The 24,576-nt window shown below is 45.1% G+C and overlaps 1 protein-coding gene across 6 annotated transcripts; it reads right to left on the bottom strand.

Annotated features, from left to right (window-relative positions):
- Positions 1 to 12,192: 12,192 nt before the first annotated feature.
- Positions 12,193 to 16,104, bottom strand: TCF21 (transcription factor 21). Of its 6 annotated transcripts, none has more exons than XR_013999061.1 (4): positions 15,754 to 15,847; positions 14,554 to 15,578; positions 14,019 to 14,113; positions 12,294 to 12,839 (listed from the first exon to the last, which is right to left on the bottom strand). XR_013999061.1 is itself a non-coding variant. In XM_081140844.1 (4 exons), the coding sequence occupies exons 3-4, from the start codon at positions 14,953 to 14,955 to the stop codon at positions 12,750 to 12,752; spliced, it is 492 nt and encodes a 163-aa protein (XP_080996970.1). In that variant the 5' UTR covers positions 14,956 to 14,983; positions 15,421 to 15,578; positions 15,850 to 15,903; the 3' UTR covers positions 12,294 to 12,749. The 6 variants fall into 6 exon arrangements, 4 of the variants coding, with proteins under 4 accessions (XP_080996967.1, XP_080996969.1, XP_080996968.1 ...); XM_081140844.1 differs by lacking the exons at positions 14,019 to 14,113; positions 15,754 to 15,847 and adding an exon at positions 15,850 to 15,903 and having other exon boundaries at positions 14,554 to 14,983; positions 15,421 to 15,578; XR_013999060.1 differs by lacking the exon at positions 15,754 to 15,847 and adding an exon at positions 15,850 to 16,055 and having other exon boundaries at positions 12,297 to 12,839.
- Between the last annotated feature and the right edge of the window lie 8,472 nt (positions 16,105 to 24,576).

The following is a 24,576-nucleotide window of genomic DNA, read 5'->3' as shown; positions in this document are numbered from 1 at the left end:
ATTTCTTCTGTCCCTCATATCTTCTTGAGAAGTTCTGAATATAGAATAGAGATTTTGCTTCTTTATGTCAATTATATCCCTTTTGTCAGTCCATCCTTGGCTTAGATGTATAAATTTTACTAAACAGCCAAATTAATACTGATGGGAACCTGCAAATGTTTGCCTTTTTAGTTATTAGTTTATTTAACTAGGTCAACTTGAACCACTCTAGAATCTACCTTATGCACACTGAAGCTAATACCTTCAAGCTAAAGTGTTTGGGAAAAGTGTCATGGTAACTTGCTCTTCAAAACTCTGTTCTCACCTGGCCGGCGTGGCTCAGTGGTTGAGCATAGACCTATGATCCAGGAGACCACTGTTTGATTCCTGGCCAGGGCACATAACCCAGTTGCAGGCTCGATCCCCAGTCAGGGGCATGCAGGAGGCATCCAATCAATGACTCATCATTGATTGTTTCTATATCTCTCTCTCTCCCTCTCTGAAATCAATAAAGACATATTTTTAAAAAATAAAATAAAATAAAAACAGTGTTCTCACAGTGCAGTAATTGCTCTCCTGGGACACTGCTCTTTCAGGCCTCAGTGGCTAGTTTAGAGGATGGGTAGGTCTAGTTTCTCAGTCCCATGGAGCAAATCCACGCCCTGCTGTGCAGTTTAGGCCAGTCCACTCTTTCTCATTGCCCTCCCCCCAGTCCAGATGACTTGGGGACCAGTGGGTTATCAGGTCTGTACATCTCTGAACTCCAATTGTAAACAGAGTTCAAGTTATTTATCACAGAACTTCTGAGCCCCATGCAAACCAAGGGGTACAACTGGGCATCTGTTCTACATGTACCTCATTATATCCTAACAGAAAAGTTAATCATGAAGCAATGTGACCGGACCATTTAGGGAACCTCTAGGGGGTGGTGGTGCCTAACTCCAGTTGACTGAATAGCTCAGCAGCTACCTAACCCAAATGCTACAAAGGGAAACAGCTTGCCTTTCAGAGCAATCCTTAAACAATTCTGGGGGCAGAAAATCTCAGTTCTTCTCAGTAAAAGCTATATAATACAAATAAGTAAATTTACCAAAATGTGGTTTGAGAGCAACCTGAAAAAATAACAAGATGCAATTAGTAAAAATTTATAAGGATAATATTCAGTGTTCACCATAAGGACTCATTAGAATGCACTTTCTTATACACGGCTGGTGAGGGTTTGAGTACAGCCTTCCTATAGAGCAATTATGCAACATTTATAAAGAATCACTTCTAGAAATCTAACCTAAGAAATAATCTGGGAGGTAACCAAAGATGTCAGGATGTGTAAGGATGTTCAATACAGTATTATTTGACACAGGAAAAATTAGGAACAACTTAAATCCAAAAATAAATTACGGCTTATGCATTAAATGAAAAATTGCCCAATCGTTAAAAAATCATGTTTCAAAAAATTGTATGATGTGGCAAAAAGCTTATTTTATATGATTAAATAACAAAAAGTAGACTATGACTAGATATACAATATTAACCTTATTTTGTTATGTTAATCTGTGTCTCTGGAAGTAAACCTTTTCTTTCCAAATGCTTTAAAATAATCAGATTTTTTTTTTTTTTTTTTAATTCTCACCCAAGGATATTTTTTCCATTGCTTTTCAGAGAGAATGGAAGGGAGAGAGAAACAGAGAGAAACAGCAATGTGAGAGAGACATAGATAGGCTGCTTCCAGGACATGCCCTGACCAGGTGGGGCCAGGAATCGAGCCTGCAACCAAGATATGTGCCCTTGGCCAGAATCGAACCCAGGACCCTTTAGTCCTTGGGCCGACGCTCTAACCACTGAGAAAAACTGGCTAGAGCCAGAGATTATTTTTATATCAAGAAAAAAAGTTAAGAGAATTTATTTTAATTTGGCAACAACTCATTTTTGAGGTTTCTCTTTTGGGGATAAAAGCCTTTCCTGTAAGTCATACAAGGTAAAATTTTGCTTTTAAAGGTTCTTACAGATGGAATCGAAAGGCAAAAATTCAAAAACAAGTTTACTCTCTCTCCCAACAGCTACAAAGTTATAATAGTTTTTATTTTTTCATGTTCTCTCTCAGCCTTTGCCCAAGAACAAATATTATTATTTTTAAATTTTAAGTTGATCCAAAAGGGGTGATAATATGAATTAGCGGAGAAGAGAGAAACTCATTCATTTTAACCCCATTATCTGCTCAATGGTTAGACTTCTCTATGTGGGCAAGAGAAAAAAACTGTTACATTTAAAATTGAGTTTAAGTAGTGACCTGGGAAATTGGTGGTGGGGTGGAAACTGAGAAGCAATTTGGCGGTATATTTGAAGAACCTAAAGTTGGTCCCACCCATTGGCCCAGAGTTCTCCTTCTGGAAGATGCAGACAAAGATTTAAAATGGCCATCACAGCCTAAAGCGAAACAGTGTGAAGTCAAGCACAATCTGAATCTGGGAAATCATGGAGTGGTTAGCTAGGCCGTGGGTGGAAGAAAAAAAATATGGAAAAATATTAAATCCTTTGAAGATTTAATAAGTCTTCAGAGAATGCCATGCCCTTGAGCCACCATCCTATTTTTGCTTCTCTAGCCATTGGTGGAAATGACCCTGAACCCCAGGTCACGGTCAGACTGGTACCTAAATAGATGCAAACACATAATTTATTTTTGAACTTTCTCTAAGTATTATGTAACTTGTGGAAAAGGAAATCATTCTAATGAAAGAGAGTCTTAGAATAAATTTCATGTTCTTCTTGGTTCTGAGAGTCATGGCTAACAGAGGTTCCCAAACTTGTCATGGTACCAACAATTGCTGGGACTTCCAGCAACATCCAGCTGACAATGGGTGGGCATTTATCTGGCCAAATACCAACAGCCTGGCTCAAAAACCACAGGAAGTTCTCTCTAGAGTCATGACTTTTTAAAAAAATGCTATAAGGAACTTTAGAAATCTTACTGGTGAAGAAACCAAGACACAGAGAGATGAAATGATTAACTCAGGGTCAGAGCAACTTGTGGCAAAGCCCCCAAAACCCAGGCCCGTCCAATGAGCTTTTGAAAATATCACTTTTTATAACCCTTATTCTAATAAATTAGAATGTACCTGATATGAAATAATGAGAAAGATAGTGAAATTTAGCACCTTATAATTTGTGAGTTGATTTATAAGATTCAAAAAAGAAGAAAAAGAAAAAGATAGATTTTGAAGACAAAAGATCTGGAAAATTAATAAATTGTTTGAGGGGGAGGCCTCTGATTTGATGCAGAAGGGTTGGCAGGTGAGAAATGAGAAGTTAAGCTCAGTTTTCACAGGGCATGACTGACTCTGATGATCTATCCTTTATAATTTCGGTGTTCATATTCTAGTAGTAAAGATAAGTTTTTGCTAATGCACCTTTCATATTCTATTTTTTTTCCTTAGGACTGAGAGCACATTATTTGTAAAATGGCTGGCTATATCAGTCTAGCAAAATGATGACCCATTTTATTTAGTCAATCTCCAAACGGCCTGAGATTCCATTTTAGCCGTAGGAAAATAAAAACCTCTAGTACACTACCTTAGATGTGGAAAGGAACCTTTGAAATCGCTTCCCCAGGTATTTGCCCACTATCGGGAGATGAGTTAGTCTGGGGTAGAAGCAGCTGGGAGCACTCCATGCTGCACTAGCTTCGTGAATGGCAGTCTGAGGTGCCTGTAGCCCAGTGGCTGGAGTGTGGCAGGGCCAAGCAGCATGTCCTGGTAGCCCATCTTTCTGGAAATTGGCACACTTGGTGCTTTTCAGAATACAAGATTGCCCTACCCTTCCAGGCCCTTGCATAGAAGAGATTCTGCAATTACTGGGGAGGAAGACTGAGCTGGAGGTCAGCAGGGTGTCATCTTATTTATCGATTTCCAGTGCACAGGGTCCTGCACACAGTGTATGCTCAGTGATGATGCGTGGAATGAAACGAGCCATTGTATATCAGCATTCTAAGATGCAGCATTTTTCACATGCACACATTTCTAAAATTGGGATGCATCTCAACATTGGTTTCTTTGAATTATCTAGTGTTGGTATTACCCATGTTGGGTTTAATTGCCAGTAAAAATGTCTTTTAAAAGATTACACTCTGATTCAGTATTGGAAAAATATTATTTTTTAATATAAACAGTAAATATAAAATGTTATTCTGTTTTACACAGAAAGGCAAGGAAATAGAAAAGGAGTGTGTAGGAACAAAGGCACTTGTCACTGAAAGAATGTCTATAATTCTATACTTTCTTACAAAGTAACATCCAAGTGTTTACAGAATGTAGAAAAGGAAGAAAACCATAAACCACCTTAGATGTGGAAAGGAACCTTTGAAAAGGTTCCTGATGACTCTGTTACATTTTGTTATTGTGATATGTGCTAAGGATTGGCAATCACACGCTGAATTAGTTTCCTGTGACTGTCATAAAAAATGACCACAATCTTAGTGCCTTAGCAAAACAGAAACTTCTTTTTTCTTAGTTGACCAGAAGTTCAACATCAATTGCACTGGGTCAAAATCAAGGTATAGGTGCGGCCCCAATCCTTTTGGAGGTTCTTGAGGAGAATCCATTACTTGCCTCTTCCAGCCTCTGGTGGCTGCATCACTCTAGTGTCTACTTCTGTCTTCACATCACTTTTTCCCCTTCTGTGTATTGAATCTCCTTCTTCCTTTCTCTTATAAGTGTATTTGTAATGGTATTTAGGGCCCACACAAATAATCAAGGTTAATCTCTGCACCTTAACATTCTTAACTTATTCACACTTGCAAGAACCCTTTTTCCAAATAAAGTAACATTTACAGTTTTTGGGGATTAAGATCTAATATGCCAAACAACAGAACTAGAGTCAGAAAAGCCTCTAAATTTCTAAAAATAGGTAAAAAAAGGTTGGGATGATTAATTTATGTTTTCTAATAAAATCAAAAAAGGGAAGCATTGAAATTTTCAGAACAGGTATCAGTGGCTTGGGGGGAAAAATCACAGTGACAATAGAGAAGAACTCTTCTAAGGAATGTTCTTAATGACCCTGAGGACAAAATTGGGTAGTAAATCACTAGATACTGACAATTCAAAGTGAAAAATGATTCAGAAAGTCTGGACTCTCAATATGAAGAAGTTTCAGAGAAACCTTAATATGGCAAGTTAATTCTAAAAATGGCCCCAAATTTCTACCCTTCTCTGTATCCATGCTTTATTCAATATGACTTTGCAGCTTCTCCCATCAAAAGATAAAATCTATCTCCCCATCCCTTGAATATAGGAAGCTCTTGTGACTGGTGTTAGCCAATAGAACACAGCTGAAGTGATGCTATACCAGTTCTGAAGCTAGGCCTAAGGGGCCGTATGAACTTCTGTTCCCTCCTTAGTCTCCCTGAGCACAAGTACAAGCTAGTCTACTGGATGGGGAGAGACATGTGGATCAGTCACCCTTCTCACTCCAGTCAGTAGCCACCCAGCCACCAGACATGTGAGTGAGGCCATCCTTGACTAGCTAACTCTCAGACAAATCACCAGCCAACCACAGATATATAACCAAGTCCAGTGAAAACAGCAGAGTCCATCCCAGATCAACAGACCTGCCCAACTGACCTCAGACTCATGAGCAATAACAAATGTTTATTGTTTTAAGCCATTGGGTTCAGGGATGGTTTATTATAAGTCAAAAACTGATACTTGATAGTGGAAAATCACCAGATTTTAATTACAGAGTGAATAAATAACTTGGAATGAATTGTACTCTGAATATAAAACAGTTTTTAGAATATTTTGCCTAACTTATTTTGCTTATAATTTCCTTTTTTTGTATCCTTAATGGTGATAGAAGATAAAATAAGTGTAAAAGGGATCTTTAAATAAGTATAAAATAATCCTATTTGAAAAAAAAGCATGATGTTATGCTTTTTGGAGAAGCATTTCTTTCCTTTTTAGGATTATAATCATCCTTAATTTATTTTATCCTGAGGATTCTATGTTCAAGACAAGAGCTCTTTTCAGTTTTAATGAAATACAAGAATTCTGTACTCAAATTTCTGCTACTTATTCACTAACTTTTCAAGATTTACTTCCTCTCTCTGAGTTTCAGTTGCCCTATATGAAAAGTGAGGATGATTATACCTCCTGGTTAGGGTTGTCTTGAAGATGAAATATGAATGTGTTCTGTGTAATGCAAATGGAGGGGAAAAGTAAATGAGCTGAATCTATGCTGGTATTTATTTATTTATTTAAAAAATATATCTTTATTGATTTCAGAGAGAGGAAAGGAGGGGGGCGAGAGAGATCAAAACATCAATGATGAGAGAGTCATCATTGATCACCTGCCTCCTGCCCAGGCATGTGCCCTGACCGGGAATCGAACAGCAATCTCCTGGATCCTGGGTTGATGCTCAACTGCTGAACCACACCCAGCCGGGTCTTGCTGGTATTTCTTAAATATGCCCAATAATTGCATATTATTGACTAAAAAGTGGGGATTTTCTCAATGATTGCCCTGTTCCATAAAGTAGATCATTTAGGTTCTATGAATATATGTTTTCATGTTGTTATCTCTACCCTTCCCCCCATCAAAGACACAATAACACCTGTGAACATGACTTTTCCCAAACACATATTGCTCCCCATTGGTGTAGCAGAATAAAACCAGGTGGCCCATATGCAGACAGCCCAGCCCTGATTGCAATCGATTGCATTTGTAGCAAACAGATTTGGGATTCTCATTGCACCCAGAGCCCCCATCTCAAAAAATTCTGCCCCAGACAGCAGCCAACCTGCTCACCCATCCCCAGGCAACTATAGCTGATAGAACAAGAGGCATACATACAACTGACCTGAAGAAAGCAACACGAGCTTACCTAGCAGACAGAGGCATCTCTAAGAAGCTTACTAGTAAGCTTCATGCATTCATTTCTCTTCAAGCGCTTACCATGTGCCTGTCACCTGCTAGGTGCTAGGGAAACCAACTTTAACCAGCCAGACATGGTCCCTTCCCTCATGGAGCAAGTGGAAAAAGGTACAAATTCAGTAAAGAAATGAAAGAAAATAATAATTACCTGTTATTGATAAGTTGAAAAGTGCTGAAAAAACAGAATTAGGAGCAGGATCCACTGCAGATCATGTGATAAGGTCTTACCGAAGAAAGACGAGGCCTGAATGATAACCTGTTTTAATCACACTCAAGATGACCTGAAGCTGCTGGATTATCACAAGAATTTAATAATTGTTTACTATTGACTAGATAACTATCTAGGGGAAATGCATATCATTCTTTCAGGCACATTCTTTCAGGTAATCTAATGACTAGGAGAAGCAGAGAAGAGAGGAAGAAAGCCAAAATTAATCAATGCTTATCATGTACCAGACATTGCCCACATGCACATCTTACTGAAGTAGTCACTGTTATACCCATTTTATAGACAGAACAACCAAGGTCCTGAAAGGTCAAGTACCTTGTCCAAGGGCTCAGTCGCGAGCTCTCTCCAGTGTACGGTTCACTTGATGTATGTATACATGAATCAGTAAAAGGCAACAAACTCCTTCCTTATCACCAGCTGTATTAATTTAAAAATAAATTCCCGGGAACGTTTTATTCTTACAGTGTTTCAAATTATTTCCACTCTTCAAAGCACCCTTTAAGCGAATGATTCTGATCTCTGGGCCATATAAATTCAAAACTAATGATGTCACCTTCAACTGGAAAGGGAAAGAAGCGGTTTCCCCTGAGCCTCAGGGCGGGCAGTGCATACACCTGCCTCCTTGATGGCATCCAGTCCCACCACGCCTGCTGGCCGCGCGCTTTTTCTGAATTTACTTTTATTGAATGCTTGCTGTCTTCTTTGCACAAACATGCTCCCAGACTTGGGCAAGACAGGTTCCGTTTCAGTTCCAGCACAGCAACAGCCCCATTGTCAATTCTTAGTTCCAGCTGCCCTCTGTCTTATCTGCTGTCTTCGCCGAAGCCTGAGATAAGGATCGTGTGACTCCTGGGGTGCCAGGCACCACGACGGCGGCGGGTGCGGCGCTGACGGGACGCTGCTCCCCGGGCGTCCCGGACCGCGGTCCTCTGCGCCCTCGCCACCCCTCCCCTCCCTCCGCCCTGGGGGGGATCTCAAGCCCAGGCCTCCGAGGGGCTGCTCCTGCCGTGAACCCGCACGAGGGGGCGCGGGCGGAGCCTGCCCTGGCCTAAGGACCGAAGGCGCGGGGCAAGACCCGCGGGGAAGCCGCCTGGGCTCTCGGAAACGCCGCAGGCGCCACCGCAGTTTCCAAGGGCAGAGCGCGCCTTGGAGCGAAGAGTGGAAAGCTAGGAAAGGAAGCTGGGCGCGCCAGCTGCGTGGGGCCCGCGAATCCCCTCCCGGCAGTGTGCGGTCGTGACCCCAGAGCCTCCCCGGGGCCGCGCGTGGGGCGCGTCCGCAGCGGCGTGCGCACCGGGAGGGACCGTGACCCTGGAGGCTGTGGGCCGGGGCTCGGATCGCCGAGCCTCCTTCCTTTCCTCCCGCCTTCTCCCTCTAACTCTGGGGGTGGAGGGAGACGGTAAGGGGGGTGAACAGAAGAGCCACCGAGGGGTCCTTCCCGACTCCGCTTCTGGGCTCGGGTCCCCTCCTGCCCCCTCCACCCCGCGCGCACTCCCCGCTCGCCCTCACTCCGGCACCTCTGCACCCCAGCCGCAGACCGACTTCCAGGAGCTGGACGTCTAGGGCCCCAAACAGGAAAAAACCACCTTCTTCCACTGGGGTGAAGGGAAAATCTCTGCTGGCCCGGCCCCAGGGATCCTCTGCGCAACCCAGGCTCGGGTTCTGGGTTCCCAGATTTCTCTCCCTTTTGGGGGTCGCCGCGGAGGCCACAGCAGCCGGGGCCCAAACCCAGTCAGGTCCTTAATTCATCACCTGATGACTGGAATCCGTCTTTGAGCGCCGGAAAGGAGCGCACACACATCCACACGCCGGGGCAGCAAAACCCTTTATTTTCCGAGGATGAATGGTTTGATTCCACAACCATATCATTTAAGCGTTAAGAACGCACTGCATGCCACCGTGGCGTGAATAGAAAAGTAAATGAAACTGGAGCCCAGAATGTGCAGCCTCTTAAGAAAAAGTTCCCAAATATTTTCTTTCCCTCTGTATTAACTTCTTTTGTTTCTCTAATGAGACAGATCCCAAAACAGTGGTTCTCAAAGTGTGGTCCCGGGACCAGCACAGCAGCAGTATCCCTTGGGAACTTGCTAGAAACACACATTATGGGGCCCCACCCCAGATCTCTTGAATCTGGAGCTCAGGTGGATGGGACCCAAAACCTTATTGCCACCAGCCGTCCAGGCGATTCTGATACGCACCGAAAAACCACTGGCTTCAACGTCTGCTGGGCAGCGTTTCCCACTGGTCACTGTGTATAACCAGCCAGTATGGACCTTGTTACCACATGTCTTTAGAAAGAAGTCGCTGATTTGACGGTGGGAAAACCTGCTAGAAGCAGGAGTTACTCGATAAAAAAAAAAAAACCCATATAAGCAATGAGAGAGCAAGAGAGACGGGACTTCCTCAGCTACAGTCCGTGTTCAGTATCTGTCCACTCCTGAGAACTCCCAGACACACGCTAATTTGAAACACTTCACTCTCCTCCCAGGCTTCTACAGCCTGTTCCAGATGGTCTCCCGGTTCTTTCTAAACGCACCTTCTAAGATAATTTTCATAACCAAGAGGCCACAGAGAGAACCCCCCACCCTCACTCCTAAATATAGTGGCTTGTGGCAAGGGGGCCCCCTTTCCTCCTCAGGCAGCCTAGCTGCCTATTCAATCAGGACACACCAATGTGTGTGTCTTGGGCACAGGCGGGCTGGGCACAGGTGGGCTGGCGGTGGAGCCCTCAGGGGCAGACTCCAGGAAAACAACAGACGTGGAAGAAGGGTGTGGCAGGCGTGAGGTGCTGGTGATCTGGTGTAAGAGTCCCTGGGCAAGGAGAGATGCTTCGACTGCGGATGCCTGTGTGGGCTGGTGGGGGGCGGTCAGGTTTTCACGTTCTTTGGGCTAGTGGTGGCCACAGCACAGTAATTCCCACTACGTTGTGTGTTCCTTTCAGTGGACAACTGTGCGATGTCCAGTGCACCCGGGGGCGCAGAGCTGAGGCCCTTATGGGTGGGGCTTCCCAGCAGCCAGACACCCATGTAGCCCTTCTATCTGCTAGTCCCACACTCGATCTCTGCTCTATAAATTTTTCTGGATTCAAGATTTCTAGGAAGCAGTCATGTTTGTAAAGAGCTATGGACAAATTCGGAGAACATTAGAGAAGGGTAAAGGGGTGTGGGTTGTGTGTGTGTGAGAGAGAGAGAGAGAGAGAGAGAGAGAGAGAGAGAGAGAGAAATGTGAGGTTAAACATAGCATCCAAGGGAGGTGTTTTGATTCATGCAGTAAAAAGACCACCCCCTGTCCGTTATAAACAAACACGCTTTTGAGCTTCCTGCCTGACACACTTTCAGGTCTGGTCTGGAATAGACAGCTCAACACCCGCCACTTAATAAAAGTAACGGATATTTCCAAGGACCTTTCCCTTCAGAAATTAATTACACAAATATAACCTAATTTGAACCCATTAACGCTTTGTGAGGCAAAAGAGGAAAAGTATTATTATTATCATTATTATCACCTTTATCCCCATTGGCAGAGATGGGAAAACTGAGGATACGGTCCTTTTTCCTTTTACGAAAAAGCTAGACCCAGAACCAGGGCTTAACCCATGTCTGTCATAGTCACAGCCTCAGGTCTCAAGCTTAAAGCCAAGGTTTCAAATTGTAGTTAGGAAACAGGGTCTTTTTTTTTTTTTTTTTTTAATCTGTTTGCAGTTTGGGATCCTCAGAGAATGAGCACGAAGTTTTTTCTCTGCGGGTCCGCCTGCATCGAGTGCTCAGAATTTGAGCTCTGCTTTATAAAAACCCTCAGTGGGAGCTTAGAAAACGGGCTGAACCGAAATACAGAAACCTCACATCTCACACTTGAACTCTGGGCGGGTGGAGGTGAGGGCAGTGTCCTCTGGTAGGAGAATTTGGGAAATTAGGAGGTGGCCAGATCTTAAAATGCGCCCTTGAAGGTCAAGTGTGGGGGTGGGAAGTGGAAGGGTAGAAGGACACCCCAAAGGGCCCCTGAGGGGCACAGGGCAGGCAGGTGCCTGAGGAACCCCCGCCATCCCAGCCCAGGAGAATGCATGCAGTGGGAGGTGGTAGGGGAGCCTGGCAGAGAACGCTCCCGGGCACGAGGGTTCTCTCTCCCTGACAAGCCCCTTCTTTGAGGCCCAGCTGAGGGCTCCACCCCTAATCCACCTTTGGGGTTAGTAGGAGCTAAGCGCTGGAAGGAAAGGAAGCGGGGGAGCTTTTACTCCAGGTACTAAACCGAACGGAGAAAATGAAGAAGAAAAAAAAAATTGAAAAGAAAGAGCAAAAGAAGCGGAAGTTTCAAGGCCCTCTGCGAGGACTAACAGTATAAATAACCGAAGACGTCGTGTAAACACTGCGGTCATAACCCCGAACATTAAACAGCCTCGGTGGCATCTGGCTCATCGGCCGCCGCGGGCTGCGCCGGGGCAGCAAGGGGACCGGGTCCCAGGCTCCCCGGCCTTGCCTCTCTGTTTATCTCAACTTAATCTTCCCCAAGGAGCTGTTCCGTAGCCTGGAAGATGTTTAAATTAAAGCCCAGCCCGCCGGAAGTGGCGGCGGGAGCTGCGTGCACGGGCTAACCTGAACCAAAAGGCGGGCGAGGCGCGTCGTTACAATGAATTGTCAATAAGAAATACATAGTGTACGTTGCAGCACTTTGAAAACCGGAAAATACCTCCCAAGGATTATGGATTTTACATTTCTCATAGCTCCCAGTATTTCTTCATTGGTTTGTAACCGGGGGCTACGTGCCCTCCCACGGAAGGTTGTAAGACGCCCAGTGCGCCTTCCTACCCAGGTCAGCGGCTACACCGCGGAACACGGGATAATCCGATCTCCCTTTTCTGGAGTGCTTATCTCTTGAACTGTGTAACTAATAATAACTTTAACCCGGCCCTTTCTTTGTTTGGTTACAATATTTCTAATTGTATTCAAAGTCACCTGGAAACCTGAGAGATCAGAGGCGCGCGCCCCCTGCCACGTTTCAGTGCAGAATATGATCTGGACCTTCACAGTGGAAATGAATTTAATCTTCTTCTGTCTCTAGACGTTTGGATTGAGGGTCAAAAGAGCCACTTTTATTATCAAGCTTTCCCACAGTTACTCACTTTTCTATTCCAAATAGATATATTTTTTAAATCACACCAATGTCAGGACTTCTAGCAATATAAAGAAAGATTTATTTTCGAAAGTAGCAAAACTTGTTTGAAAAATATATATATATCTTTAAGTGAATTACTTTATAAAGGTGACTGTCAAAGTCAGCTATTCTATGATCTACACTTTACAACACATTGTACAAAAGATACACATTGATAGGCTCTTATTAGCTATTCATATATTTATAATTACATATTGCACTTGGACCAGCAAGGCTGCAGAGTCATTCACGGTAGAAATTAATAAAGTTAAATAGATGGGAATCTCTGTAAGTACACTCGATCTCCTCTGGTTTGGAAAGGAGTCTCCTCGTCGCTGTAAAGTGTTCTCGCAGGGTGGGCCAGGGAGAGGAGCTTTGCAGGGGGAGCAGAGACAGAGAGCAGGGCGGGCAGGGGTCGCCTTCCCGGGGCTGTTCCCCCCGGGAGCGCGCCTTTCCCAGACTCGCACCTCCAAGGTCAGGACGCCGTGGTTCCACACAGGCGGCTCGCGGTCACCACTTCTTTCAGGTCACTCTCGGGCTTCCCGGCCACCATAAAGGGCCACGTCTGCAGGAGAGAAGAGGGTGGAGGCGGTAAGTGGCCATGGAGGAGGGTCGGGGTGGGCTCGGGGGCTGAGACGGGAGGAGAGGGCGCGCAGGGGGGCAGGCGGTGAGTCTCACGGACCAGCCATCTCTGCAGCTGAGCCTCGTGGCTGCATAAAGCAAAAGGCAGCCCTGGCGCCAAAGCACCGCTCGGGTGGCAGGGCAAAGAGGAGATCCCCGCTTGGGCTGAAAGTGAAACCCCAGAGAGGAGGCCCTTCGGAAGGCCCCAAGTGGCCCAGTGTCATGGCACAGTCCTGAGACCCAGCGGGAAACCCAGAAGGACTTCTCGGCAGCTGGGCACCGGGTTTGAGGCGAGGCGCCCTCCCAGCCCCTCTTCTGGGGCCCTGGTCAGGTTCCCTGGACCTCCAGCTTTCACCCCATCGGTTCCCCGGGCCCGCTTTAGTTTCCTCCGTCACAGATGCGGGCTTCGAAAGCGGTTTCTAAATTAATCTCCACCTCTTAAGGGGAAAAATAATAACACTAACGGACGAATATGCGCGCATATTTTATTTAGGATCGTCTTCCTACTGGGCTGAGCAAGGATAACCTTCGCTTCCCTGACGTTTTCTAAAAAAAGTTCACTTCAGTTTCTTGTTCAGAGATAAAGGAAGCAGCAGATTGTCAGGGAGGGCACCACCTTCATTCGCCTTCCAGATTTTCAAAAGCTGTTTACTCATCTCATTCGAAAAATAAGCTTTTAATGGGAGGGGAAAGTATTTTTCGAGGCAAAATGTGGTGTCGCACCCCCTCCCCCCAATTCCTGAAACTCAGCGAGAAGACGATTCGAATCTTCAGCCCCGTCTCCCGCGCGCTGGCAGATAAGACGGCTTTGGAGAGGAAAACCTCTCCTTATCATATATAAACACAGGGGCTAGGGAGCTGTTTTTCTTTAGAGCCTCTTAAGTTCTACAATGAAATCGAACGAAAAAAAGGAGTCAAATATATTTCTTAAACAGCAAGACGCATTTGAGAAAAACATGAGGCTCGATGAGCGTGTCTTGTAAAAATAAAAAAAATTAAAACGCTCTTAAGTCTTGAACGAGAGTGGCCTTTTTAATATTATGTGTTGCACCAGGACTCGTGAGAATGTACTGATTATGCTGAAAATTGCTAGAACTTCTGGGGTTTGAAAACGCTAACCCACCTATAGGCGGAGCGCAGAATATTTAAGCAGCCGGGACTTGTCATTTGACAATTATGCGGGACGTGATGTGTCCGAGCCTAAGGGTCCTACACATGCTGGAGAAAGAGAGAGCGTTGAGTGGTTTCATTTACAAGAATTAGAGGGGGAAAAATCGAGTTCTCCTCTTTAGCTAGAGGAAGAATTGGAGGATTACTAAAACGCCTCGGTGGCGCGCGGCGCGGGGCCGGGTTCCCCGTCCCGCGCCAGTCCCTCCCTCCAGCCCTCGCGGCGCGGGCACCAGGGGATTCTCCCGTTTGCCAGCTCAGCGCGCTCGCAGGCTCCTAATTGGGCTGCCACGTCAAACACTCCCATAAATCATCCCGCTCGGCAGGCTCGTGGGGCAGAGCGCGAGGGCCGTGTGGGGATCTCCAGCCGCGGTCCCCAGAGGCGCCGGGCGCGCGGTGGCGGCGGTGCGGGGGTCCCGGCCGCGGGCCCCACCGCGGGCGCCCTGGGCGGGGGCCCCCCCGCACCGCCGCAGCCGCCCAGGACAACTTACCAGGTTGACCGGGTGGATGTAACCGTTCTCGTATTTGTCGTTGGCCAGGATCTGCCTCAAGTGGGCGATGTAGCTGGACGCCAGTCGCAGCGTGTCCAGCTTGGAGAGCTTGGTGTCCGGGGGCACCCAGGGCAGGGTGGTCTTGAGCCTGGAGAAGGCCTTGCTCAGCACCCGCATGCGGGCGCGCTCGCGCGCGTTGGCCGCGTTGCGCTGGACCTGCTTCCCCTCCTGGCTGACCCCGCTCAGGGGGCTCTTCTTGGCCGGCGCCTTCCTCCTCTTGCCCAGGCCGCCGCGGCCCTTCTGGGGAGACCCGGCCTCGCAGTTGGAGCTCTCCTCGGTGCTCTCGTTGGAAGTCGCGAACTCCTTGTTCGGGTCCATTTTCAGCCCGTCGCAGTCCAGCATCTCCACCTCTTGGAGGTCCTCCACGTCGCTGAGGGACCCGGTGGACATGTTCGCGGGAGAGGATGGGAGGGAGAGCGGGGCGGGAGAGAGGAGGAAGAGACCCGGACACCGGCGGGCCCCCTGCCCCGCAGTGTGGCGCAGCCCCTTCCAGCGGGGAGTTGCAGCTGGGGTCCCGGTTGGGTCTCACACCCCTTTCGCCTTCGCCGGAGGCACGGCCAGGGCGTCTTTGGGAAGGAGCCCGCCGCCGCCTCCCCACCCCCGGAGTCGCGGCCCCAGAGGAGTGAGAGCGCGCTGAGGAATTCGGTGGACACTAGGAATTTATCTGGGGGATTGAGAGGCGGATCCTTGCAGCCCAGGGGAGGGGCCTGCCGGGCCCCAGCGACGCGCCTCGACCCCTCGCTCGACCGGAGGGAAACTCTCACTCACAGGCCCGTGGTTTCCAACTGGTGATGTAAATCAACTCACCGCCACGCGTAGATACCATCACCTTCTTCCACTCGGGGCTGGGCCCACGAGGCGCGGGGCGCACGACAGACACCCCTCTCCGGCGCTCACCGCCCGTCGCCCGTCTCCTAGGGCCTGCTTTCCCTCCTGAGAGGTCGCAGCTGGTTGTACGTAGCGAACTTGAGTAAAACGACCAGATCTTTTGTTCTTCCCGGGCCTTTCACCCACCAATCTCTCAAACACCCCTCTTGCCTCCTTTCCCGCCCCCCTTCGCCCTCCCCAAGAAAACGCCAATTAAAATCCAGGCAGAGATCAACTACCTCCTGCCAACAGCCTGTGAGACTACAGTCTTACCCAGATATCTTTCCAGCCTTAACTGGGATAAATTAAGAAAACAAGCGCTCCATACGCTCTTTAGGGGGATGTCAGAAAAAGTGACAACAAATTCACCTGCGCCTGGTGGCTTGAAAGATATCAAGGAGCTTCCTGTGTGGACACAGACACACCTTCCTGTGTGGACACAGACACACCTTCCCGTGTGGACACAGACAGGCCTTCCCGTGTGGACACAGACACGCCTTCCCGTGTGGACACAGACAGGCCTTCCCGTGTGGACACAGACACGCCTTCCCGTGTGGACACAGACACACCTTCCCGTGTGGACACAGACACACCACCATGCACAATCTCACACGCAGTGGGAGTGCGGGAGTGGGCGGACTACCACGAGTGTGCCGAAAGTATTTTGTTAGGTGATAAGCTTTTCTTAATGGAATGAAAACTTTTCCCTGCATTTCTTTCTAGAAATGTTTTTGATATTGTCCTAAGAATCTTAGTTGCTCTCAGCTCCAGCTTGCCTGGGGCTTCTTGTTTTCTCCCTCCCGGTGCTGCTCCTTTTGCCTTCTCTTTACATCTTCTCTGCTACCAGGGCTCCTCCTGTGAAGCTGACATTCCAAAACACTAAACAGCATTATCCCTTTGGCAAATTTTTCCTGACCCCACCCCAGCCTGGACCATCTTTACCAGAGAATAAGAAAATATGAGGAGCAGGCGAGAAAGCAAGGGGAGCCAGGAACGAAGGGATGCAATGAAACTGAAGAGATGAACCTGGGTAGAGTGAATGCGTGAATCTCTCTTCCTAGCTCTCTGCCAGGTTTTATCTCCTCGCGGTTAGGCGCTGAGGTTGAGGGGCTAACGTGTAAGAGCCGTGTCTGAGCGTTTGGCTGGGAGTCTGCGCCCCTCTCCTGCATTAAGATATCATATCTCTAATCCTCGGCTCAGCTGGGAATTCACTAACCTCTAACGTTTTGTTTTGTTAGCAGGGTCTTGTTTGCTTTCCCCCTATGCTGTAAACTAAACAGATTGTCAGCAAATCAGTCTTTATTAATGAATTAGCGAGACCCCCCCCACCACCACCACCATAATATCTTTGCCTAGGATTCAAAATTTGTTAATCACCAGTGTAGAGATTTATGAGCGCTCTTATTTTCTGTTGTTTGTGCAGGTGGAGATTTAAATGACCATATCCACCACCAAGATTTATTGCGAGAGTGATTGATGTTATAAACCAGGAAAAGGACTCTTCCCACAGCAGGGATGACAGAAATATCAAGTCGAAGTTCCCTTTGTCCTCATGCACAAGTGACCCAGGACTAGAACACAGAAAGCGTAATAACTTAATCTGAGATCCAAGATAGCCCTAAGAGAACACCCAGCAGGCCTGTTAAACGTTTCCCCACTGATTCCCAGACTAGTTTTCTTTCATTTGCCCTCCCTTTTCTCAGTATTGGTAAGACATGAAAGTTAAAGTTATTTTTAGACTAAAAGAACCATGTGAAATGGGCATTGGCCAATACTTTCTGAAACGTGTGTGTGTGTGTGTGTGTGTGTGTGTGTGTGTGTGTGTGTGTGTGTGTGTAACTACGGAGATATGTGCAAAATAACCACGGAAATTTTATTTTTTTGGGGTCTGGAATAGGATAGTGATTAAGACTCAGAACGATGGCCTTACCATGTACCAGGCTATTAAGCTGTAAAGATTTTGCTTCTTGGAGCTTTCCTTCTGGGGGGAAAGGGAGAAGGTGTGCTTTTGTGCTACACCTGAGTTTGTAGGCTGGTCAGGCTGTTTGCAGGATAGCAACAATCACAGTAACAAATACCACTGAACAGATTTCTGCTGTCTATTTTTTTAAGGTCTGCAACTTAAAAAATAACAGTTTCTGGAAGGGAGCAAAACTAGATTCATGTCACAGGCTGATGATTTTTGTGCCCAGCAATTATTTTATTTTTTTTTAGATAAGCAAGAATTAAATACACTTATCCTGCAGTGATACATTTGGGCTGGAAAGGGTAAGTGAGCTGATAATGAACTTTGGGGTGTTTGTAAAAACTTCCTAAGGGATGGCTGCCAGTTTGGGAGCAAGCTGTGAAGAAGGCTATTATTTAGGTATCTTGATGTGAAGTCTTGAAGAAAGTAGATTAATATGAATAATGGATTTTTTTCGTTTGACATTTTATGTCTATTCCTGCTAATAAACACTAAGGGACAAATGGGTGAGGGGAATGACTTATTGTTGGAGTCTACTAAGAAAATCAGTGAAGCTGTAACTAAAGCTGTGCCAAATTCTCCCCAAACATAAACTATATTCTGTGAGAAGAGAAGCACTTTGGAGAAACTGTATCAACTCTTTCAATGACAAGAAAAATACTTTGAACATTACTGTTTCAAAGTCCTGGATAGAAAACTGGTGGTTTGAAAGCATGAGGTAGTTATTAGAAGCTCTTACCTTTCTTTTAAGAGAGTGTTTATGCTCCAGAGACATCTGGCCAATTTGTTGCACACTTCTAACAATTTGTTTTTCAAAAAGGGCTATCTCTGAAAGATTTCAGTGCAGAGGAAAATTTATCTCCAAAAGTTGTAAAATGAAGATTAGGCATGGAATGCACCCTTGAACTTAAATCCTGGTTTATCAACTGTACATTTTCAGGAAGTTCAAATTTGATTCAGTTGCACTTCGATGGAATAATTTGCTTTACTTTTTACGAGACGGATAACGTCACAGGCTTCTTTTGAACTGACTCCATGTGCCATGACATTCTCTTACCCAGGGAAGAAAAAAATGCTTTAAATTCAAATTTTAATTCTTTTTCATACTTCCTATTATCTGTCCAGGAGGCACACAGACTTGCAAAATGACAAAACTGCCACCCCTGCCGCCCCCAACCCGCTTCTAAGGAGCTCCTCCTGATGTGTCATCCTCTTCACTGGATGGCAGCCGACAGCCCCACAACATGGGCTGACCTTGGATGCAAATTGGCGCCTTTTTCTTCATTCCACCAATTTGTCACTATCCTTGGTTTGCTGCTCACTGATTGGTTTTCATCTTCTGCTCGTAACCCCCCTGACATCTGACACTATTTTATTAAATTTCATCTGTATAGTAAAGTGAGCATTATCTGTCATTATTTGTGCCAAATTATAATGGTGCTGGCCTATTATTTTGGCCGCCAAAGTGAATATAGCACAAGATTGGTGGCTGGCCAAGAAGGTCAGTACGGTGATGTGAGGTGTTGCTGTTATCTTTGCCTGGCATCACTTATGATCAACGGTTCGTGAATGCACCAGCTATCAGAAGTCCTCTTGGTGTTCCCCATACCCCAACCCCCTCTTTTCACCTGTAATTCAGTGAATTGTGGGTCGGATGCCACAACACTAAGATTTAAAGCTGGCGAACACCAAAACGGTCTGAAGAAAAATTCACCATGGTCCTTTAGACCCAAGGGGTAATCCTGAATCCCACGGGCTCCATCGTATGACTTTGAAAGCAGGCAAGTCTGTGCGGGTGGAAACGGAGTTTACCTTAAGGAGCACGTGGGCTGAAAAAAACTCAGGCAGAGAGTGAGAGGTGAAAACTTTACAGATCCAGTTTAATGTTCTCCTAGGTCTTCTAATACTAGGAGACTTAATATCAGGAAAGAAAGGAGGAAAAATTGAACAGCTCTCCATTCTCCCATTTAATGTAGAATCTCTCCTTTCTTTTGTCACTACTACAGAAAGAGCTGCTATGTGAAAGGAAAATCTTAATAGAAATGGGTGCCAGAGACTTCAGCCGTAACAGTGAAGTTTTAGAAAAACTGGCTTGAGCGATGACTTTTCTGTATTTTAATGTAAAGCCTCCCAAGTTTTCCTAAAGAGAACAAATCTTAGGGGTGATATGAAAGATACCTGTAAAGCACTTATATGTTAAATATGGTTTATGGATGGCGAGGCAACAGATGCAGGCCAACTCGCTGTCAGCTTCCTTCCTATCAGATCAAGAGATGGGCACTAGGATCAGCGACTCCCTCTGCCGATTATCCCTTTGTGATTACGTCCTTGTGGCAGGTGCTTTTAGCCTTGAGGAGCCAAGAGGCATGAGGTTTAGCTCCTGGGACCAGTAGGAAAGTGCTGAGGGTGTGAACTCTCACTTTAGGAACATGAACTATTTCCAGGTGATGTAGTATTTTAAAGAGAGCCTCAAAGTAATAGACTGTCAGAAATGGAAGGGGCTGAGAGCCAAGGTGGCTCTGAATGGTCAAGAATTCTGTGCAGGTTCACAGAAGTTGGCAGTGACAGTGTTGCCACTTGAACCTGTGTCCTGATTTCCTTGTAATACTCCTTCCACTAAGCCAATTGTTATTATTTGAATAATAGTAATAAGTGTGTAAGGTAATTTATATTCTGTTATCTCTTAGTAACAAGAATCTGTAACAATTGCACCCTGAATTATATAAAATGAGTTAGATACTGAGCCATCCTGGAGTATAGTGATTAGAACCCTGTCTAAGGGGCTGTAAGTAATGTAGTTTCAGAATGACCTTGTGAAAATAAAATCTCATCTCTGCCACGGGGCCCCTGGGCAGCCCAAGGGCTGCTCACTCAGCGAACGCATCCTCAACCTGCCCTCTCGTCTCCATGCCCTCTGTTAAACTCCAGTTGGAGTCAACAAAATCTTTTACTCAGGTGACTGCAAAAGTCTCCTTAAAGGTCTTTTTGTTTCCGGTCTTGCCTTTCTAAAATCCATTTCCCAGACAGTGGTCCAAGTCACTCCCCTGCTTAAAATTCCTCAAAATAGAAAATCCAAATTCCTTATCAGGGCTTGCATGATTCTCTGCTTCGCTTACCCCTCCCCCAGCCACACTGGCCATGTCTGTGTCCCTCAAAGCGGTGTCCTTGTTGACCCCTGGACCCTCATCCTGGTTCTCCTCCCTGTCTGAATCCTCCACTCTGGCTTTTTCAGGTCTAAGCCAAAGTGTCACCTTAATTGTAAGAACTTTCCTGAGCATCCACTTAAGGCTATTTCTGTGTCATTGTCATCCTATGTCATTTATTTATTTATGATTATTTTTTAAGATATCTTTATTGATTTCAGACAGAGGAAGGGAGAGGAGGAGAGAGAGATGGAAACAGCAATGATGAGAGAGTCATTGATCGGCTGCCTCCTGTACGCCCCCCACCGGCGATTGAGCCCACAGCCCGGGCATGTGCCCTGCCTGGGAATCGAACCGCGATCTCCTGGATCCTAGGTCGATGCTCAACCACTGAGCGATGCCGGCTGGGCCTACTTTATTTATTAATAATAAATAACAGTAACCAACATTTTCTAAATGTTTACCCAAAACCAGGCACTTTCCAGATTAACTCATTTATTTCTAATAACAACCTTATGAGATAGGAACCTTACAACTGCGAAGACTGAGGCACAGAGAGATTAAGAAATGTGTTTCATTCACAAAGCTGGTGTTCCAGTTGCCTACTGCTCTGTAATAGTCCAAATGAGTGACTTACACTATTATTATCTTGGTCCTCAGCTGGGTGTTCCTCATGTGGGGTCTCGTGTTGCAGTCAGAAGACATCTGGAGTTGGAGTTACCTGAAGGCTTGATGGGGTGAACATCAAAGGTGGCTTCTTCATTCACACACCCAAGGTCTCAGCTGGGATAGCTAGGACAGCTAGCATCTGCCGGGCATCTCTTTCCATGCAGCCTCTCTACATGGCTTCCTCAGCCCGGCAGTCTTAGGTTGTTGAACTTCTTTCATGGCAGCTGGCCTACTTTTGAGAGACCATTCCACAAATCCCAGGTGGAAGCTGAGAGTCTGAGAGCTGAAAGTCCTCTTTGACCCAGCCTTAAAAGTCACACAGTATCACTTCCATCTCACTCTGCTGGTCTAGTGAGTCAGGGGGCCCACCCAGATTTAAGGGGAGGGGCCTATGTAAGAGCATGGATGCTACGAGGTGTGGTCCAGTGTGTGTGGGGGGGGCAGCCATTCTCAGAGGCTGGTTACTGCAGTGGATAAATGACTGAGCTTGGACTTAAACGCAAACCATCTGACTCGAGAGCCCTCACTTTAAACTACCGTTATTGTTCTGAAATTATTTTGTTTAATTGTGTTTCCTTTGTTGCTGTCCCTCTACCCTCTATCTCCCCCCTCACTGTTATGAAAGGTTTATTAGCTCAGGGACTTTGCGTACCTGGTTCAGTTGTGGGGCCAGAGCCCAGAGCAGGGCTGGTACATAATACGTACTTAATAAACAGTTGAACGATTGATGGATGTTCTAGACCGTAGCATATGGAAGGTACACTGCAAACTGTGAGACATACACATTATTTAGAGTACAAACACAACTCCAAAATAGTGACTCAGATAAAACACAAATTTCTTTCTGTTTTTCTTAAAGGTAAGTGGTCCCGGGTGGAGGGATGACTCTCCTCTACGAGGACACCCAAGGACTCAGGTTCCTTCCATCTGGTTACTCTGCCACCCTTTGGGAGGTGCCTTCACATTCACAGGTGAAGCCGGCTTACCCTCACCAGCCCTCAGGAGGGGGGAAAGGAGGCTGGGGGCAAGCAGATTCCTTACACTAACGGGAGGTGGGGGTTGTACAGCCCCGTCCTGTTGGCTGGCTTCTTCAGTTGCAAGGAAAGTCTGGAAACATAGTCTCTAAATATACTCTCTAAAACTCAGAGTTGGGGATCCATTAGCAAAAAGAAGGTGAACCAATTCAGCTTCTGCCAGTGTATTGGTAGCATAAAGGATAAAGTTAACTGTATAAAGAGTAGAATATTTGTTTGATTTTGATAGAAAATGCATAGCACAAGTTCCCTATGAAGTTTATAGTTAGTTCAAATCAAGTACCAGGGGCTTCATTTCTTATTTGGAATTCAGAACTAGTTGAAAAATATTGAACAGCCTACTTCTGTCTACATATCCGAGAACGCTCATCAAAGTGATCCATTTCAACAAAGGTTTTCACTAACTTACGCTCAGTAAAATGGCTTTATAAAGTTACTGTTTTTGAGGAATGACCATAAAAAATGTGCAACTTGTTTACCAACAAGCATTGGCCCTCACTGAAGTCCTCTAAGTTGCTTGCTTACTTGCTATCAATCTGATCATGCAGCAGGTATATTTATAAGGGTTTAGAACAAGCAGAAATCTCCTTTGAATGTTTTCATTTTTCTAATATACTTTCAAGCTTTGATAGTAGCTTACTGTCTTAATTTGAGCTGTTATAGCAAAATACCATTGACTGGGTGGCTTAAATAATAGACATTTATTTTCTCACAGTTTAGGAGATGGGAGTCAGAGATCATGGTACCAGCATGGTTAATTTTTGTAAGAACTCTATTCCTGGCTTGCAGATGGCTATTTGCTGTGTCCTTACATGATTTTTCCTCTACTTTCGGGAGAGAAAGAGATCTCTTTCTCTTTTTCTTTAAGGACACTCACTAATTCTATTGTACTCCACTCTGTGACCTCATTTAACCTTAATTACTTCACAAAAGTTCTTTCTTCATGCATAGTCACATTGGGGCTTAGGGCTTCAGCATAAATTGGGGGTGAATGGGAGATACAAATCAGTCCATAGCATTTATTTTTCAAAATTATAACTGAAAAATGTGTTATATTTTTTTATTATTATTTTCATTTTCAACCTACATAGGATTTGCAGAGGACTCTTTTGTCATTTGAGGGTTTACTGTGTTCCAATGTCATTATACCAATGACAACGACAACAATAATAAAAACAAACCTCAGGCTTTGTTTATCTTGGTTTTCTTTTTTGAGGAATCATTAGGATGAAGAGCTTTAAATCCAGATTCATGGCCTATGACGAGGAGGGTCATCTGATACTCATTCCTAAAATTTGCAAAGGACAGTCCTCCGAAAGAGAGAGAGGAGGATCATTCTATAGTTAGAAGCTCTAAATCAATTCTAAAGAACCCATTAGTGGAAGAATTTAGGAATTCCTCCAGTGCACTTGAATATACCATACAGCTCCCACACAGAAATAGACACGGGTTAGATCAATTCAGGATTAAAATTTGGCAAACTTTTTTTGGGTTAGTCTATAAACAAAACAGTGGATTGACTATACAGGGGTCTTTTTAACTGATCACTCTGACATATTCTAGATAAAGCCAGTATTATTTTTAGCTAGATTATTAGGGAGATACTAACCTCCCTCTCACATGGTAAGTAAGTTGTTTTTTCTTTTAACCCAATTGCAAAATTGACCACAATGAGACAACCTGCTCAGGAAGGGTAGGGTATAACTCTTCTCAAATGAATTTAGGCAGAAGAGTAAACTAAATATTGAATGGAAAGTGTAATGCTCACATCCCATTAAATTATAAAATATGAATGTTCTTAATAGAATTATAATTTTTGTTCTTCTTGTGTTTTTCTCTTAAGATGTTATGGGACTGAGTCCAAGTTCTGCTTATACAACTAGCTAGTCATGTAAACTTGGACAAGATCCTTAACTTTGCAGGGCCTCAGTGTCCTGCTGTTTATCATGGTGACTGCAGTGATGGGCTCAATAGTGTTTTGGGTGTGTTAATTGAGATATAGGTAAAGTGAGTTAGGTTGGTGCTTAGCATATAGTAAACACTTGTAAATATTGGTTGTTATGGTGATTACTGTTTTGACTATTATCTCTATGGTCCTTTTTAACAATAGCTTTCCATTTTTTTTCTTCCCATTTTCACTTTAGGATGGTGTAAGATTATAAAGGATTTAAGACTTTCAACAATAACAAAAGAAACCCCTTTTCTAAAAACTAAAAAAATGTGGGGGGAAGAGAAACAATTTCAATGAAATCTAGCATTCTATTATTTTGTATGAGAAGCAAAT

Source organism: Miniopterus schreibersii (assembly GCF_964146895.1).
Source record: "Miniopterus schreibersii genome assembly, chromosome: 6".
Lineage (NCBI taxonomy): Eukaryota > Metazoa > Chordata > Mammalia > Chiroptera > Miniopteridae > Miniopterus > Miniopterus schreibersii.
This window is presented reverse-complemented; position numbering and strand designations above follow the sequence as displayed.